The sequence below is a fragment of the Macrosteles quadrilineatus genome, unplaced genomic scaffold, assembly GCF_028750875.1.
Source record: "Macrosteles quadrilineatus isolate MER2022 unplaced genomic scaffold, UCM_ALF_1.0 Scaffold_7__1_contigs__length_78375512, whole genome shotgun sequence".
In the NCBI taxonomy this organism is placed as follows: Eukaryota; Metazoa; Arthropoda; class Insecta; order Hemiptera; family Cicadellidae; genus Macrosteles; species Macrosteles quadrilineatus.
Window position 1 is genome coordinate 54,574,906 of NW_026542600.1, and position 2,676 is coordinate 54,577,581.

General features: G+C 36.5%; 1 protein-coding gene across 1 annotated transcript; it reads left to right on the plus strand.

Moving 5' to 3' along the window:
• Positions 1 to 442: 442 nt before the first annotated feature.
• LOC128998998 (uncharacterized protein K02A2.6-like) lies at positions 443 to 1,258 on the plus strand. The gene has a single exon (XM_054425355.1). It carries the CDS (start codon positions 443 to 445, stop codon positions 1,256 to 1,258), a length of 816 nt encoding a protein of 271 aa, XP_054281330.1.
• The last annotated feature ends 1,418 nt before the right edge of the window (positions 1,259 to 2,676 follow it).

A 2,676-nucleotide genomic window follows, 5' to 3' on the forward strand; every position in this document is an offset into this window, starting at 1 on the left:
GAACTCATTCAAGTTTATCCCCCTTTACACCTTTAAACCAAATTTCATCAAAATCGGACAAAAATTACTCAAGTTATCGCGTTCACGGACGTATATATATATATAAGTCTATATATATATACATATATAAAAATTTGAACGAATGGTGTTTTTGGCCTCTGGGGACATCAAAATGAAAAAGTGAATCGGTCCCGGGTCTAGGTCTTACCGTGCCACCTACGGTAATAGCTACTTCCCTATAGGGAAATTCGCTAAAAGGATGGTAAGCGGTGATAAATTTCGATTGGACACTCTAATCATCATCAGACCCAATAGGCGAGTACAGCTTCTATAATATGCAATAACATTTTATAACATGCAATAGCATTCTTTCCAAAAGTTAAGTCCATATTTCCTACAAAAATAGTCGCACTTCGGCTCACATCCTTGTCCCGTTACAACCATGGTCATGGCCATTCTTGTTGATAGCAGATCCAAATGGCCCGAAATACTCCACATGAAATCTACAACTTCTGCTAAAGTAATAGTCAAGCTTAGTACCTGTTTCGCAGCTTACGGCTTACCAAATACTGTGGTAACAGATGGAGGTACCCAGTTCACGCCTCAAGAGTTTAATGACTTTTTTAAGTTCAATGGCATTCGGCATCTGGTTTCACCACCATATCATCCGGCTTCGAATGGCCTCGCAGAAAGGATGGTCCAGACAACCAAATCTGTCTTTCTGAAACAACTTTTGGAGGAACCACAGGAACACGCCACACTCGACCACAGGCATGACATACCTGCCGAAATGTTTCTCAAGACCATCCCACGTACACCATTGAGTTTACTTAAGCCTCATTTCTCTGACGATATGAAGAGAAAGCAAGAAGAGACGAAAACGAGAGGTGATACCCGAAGAGGTAAACAGAGATCCTTTAATAAAGGAGATATGTTACTAGTCCGTACTGTGAGACAAGAGAAGATAAACTGGCAGTCTGGTGTCATTTTCAAGGTTGTCAGTCCAGTAACCTATCTAGTTAATGTGGAAGGTAAAACAAGATTCGTACATGCAGACCACCTTAAGTTGAATCCATCACGTATGAAGATGAAGAAGAACAAATGTTACCTAGACCAGATGAAAACACAAGGGCAGAAGAAATTGCAGCCCCGGCAAATGAATATTCTCCTAGACAAACCCCAACAAAAAGCCCTAGTAAAGCCCAGACAAGAATGTCATTACCACAAAATCAAGACCCACAAGAATCACCAGGAATAATCAAGTCTCCAGAAAGAGTAAGAGTCCAGACTCATGTATCAGGCGTTCAAAACGAACAACAAAACCGCCTGATAAACTGAACCTGTAGAGCTTAAGAAGAGAGTCTCCCTCCCTAAGAAGAGTTTTTATTTAGAGTGAATGTTTTATTTTTATAAGTAGGGAGGGAATTGTTATAAAGTAAAGAATGTTTTAGTTTCATTATTACAATCATCAAGAAGCCAGTTTTAGTTAAATACAATAGGGCCTAAGGTCAAAGTACAAATAGTACAAAGTACAACCCTACAGAGGAGACGAACGAGGAGGGAGTCTCAGTCTACGTTATGCAATAGATCGATGAAGTAATATAATTATATTACTTCATCTATGGTTATGCCAAGGTACGTTGAACATCATAGTGATAGTAGTGCGTTGATAGTCAGGTTAACTTTATAGTATCAGACCGGCTAGTTTGTCTAAATCGTATAGATTATGATCAGGCAATTATTACAGAATACTAAACTATTTCAGAATCGAAGCTCACGAGCTTTAAAAAAAAAGCTTATGAAAATTTCTTTTGCTACTCAAATTTTTGAGGAAAGGTTGCGAAAATACAATGATCAGATGTTTTAATTTATCTTATCAGCTTTTTCTTTACAATAAATTTTGAGCTGCTTAAACTATGCTTGAATTAGGAATGGAAATATTGATATAACTATATACAGTTTTGGACTACTCGATTCCCGTACATAGGATGGGCCGACAGCTCGTATTTATATTAAATCATATTTAAAAAGAACTAGTGGCTTGTAGGGAAGTCCCTAAAAACTCAAATGTAAAACAAATTATTGTAATATTTTAACAAACTCAGAATAAAATTATCTGTGTGTCAGAGTTGATACAGTGCTACAATAATACATGTACTCATATTAGTACCCTGGCCCAGTTATTATCCATAATCTTATAAGTTAGCTCTACTCCTTTTGTAAAGGCGCAACTAAATTATTGTAAAGGCTGACCAAACTAAACCCTAGTTTCGTTTCTGATCAACATAAAATAGAAACTACTCTTTGTGTAGACTTATGTGGTGGTATTCCTCCTAAAGCTGTGATTGACTTTACACACTCTATCAAAATAGGCATATTTAAACGTTCAGTGGGTTCATAGATTAGACCGTATTAAAGTATTTATTTGTTAATCCGTCCTCATTTTAAGTACTTAATAGTATAACATTTTTCATTCAGTGGATGTACCTATTTTTTTACTTTTAAAAGTTTTTATATTTATTTAGCCTCCAGGCCTACAATTCAAAAAGCTAATCATCGACTGATTGCTGGTTAGGGTACCATTGTCATGTTAACGAAACCAATCACGAAAAAAACTTTTCATCAGCATTGATATAGGTACATATTTTTGGTAAGTGAAGTGTAAAGAAACGGAAA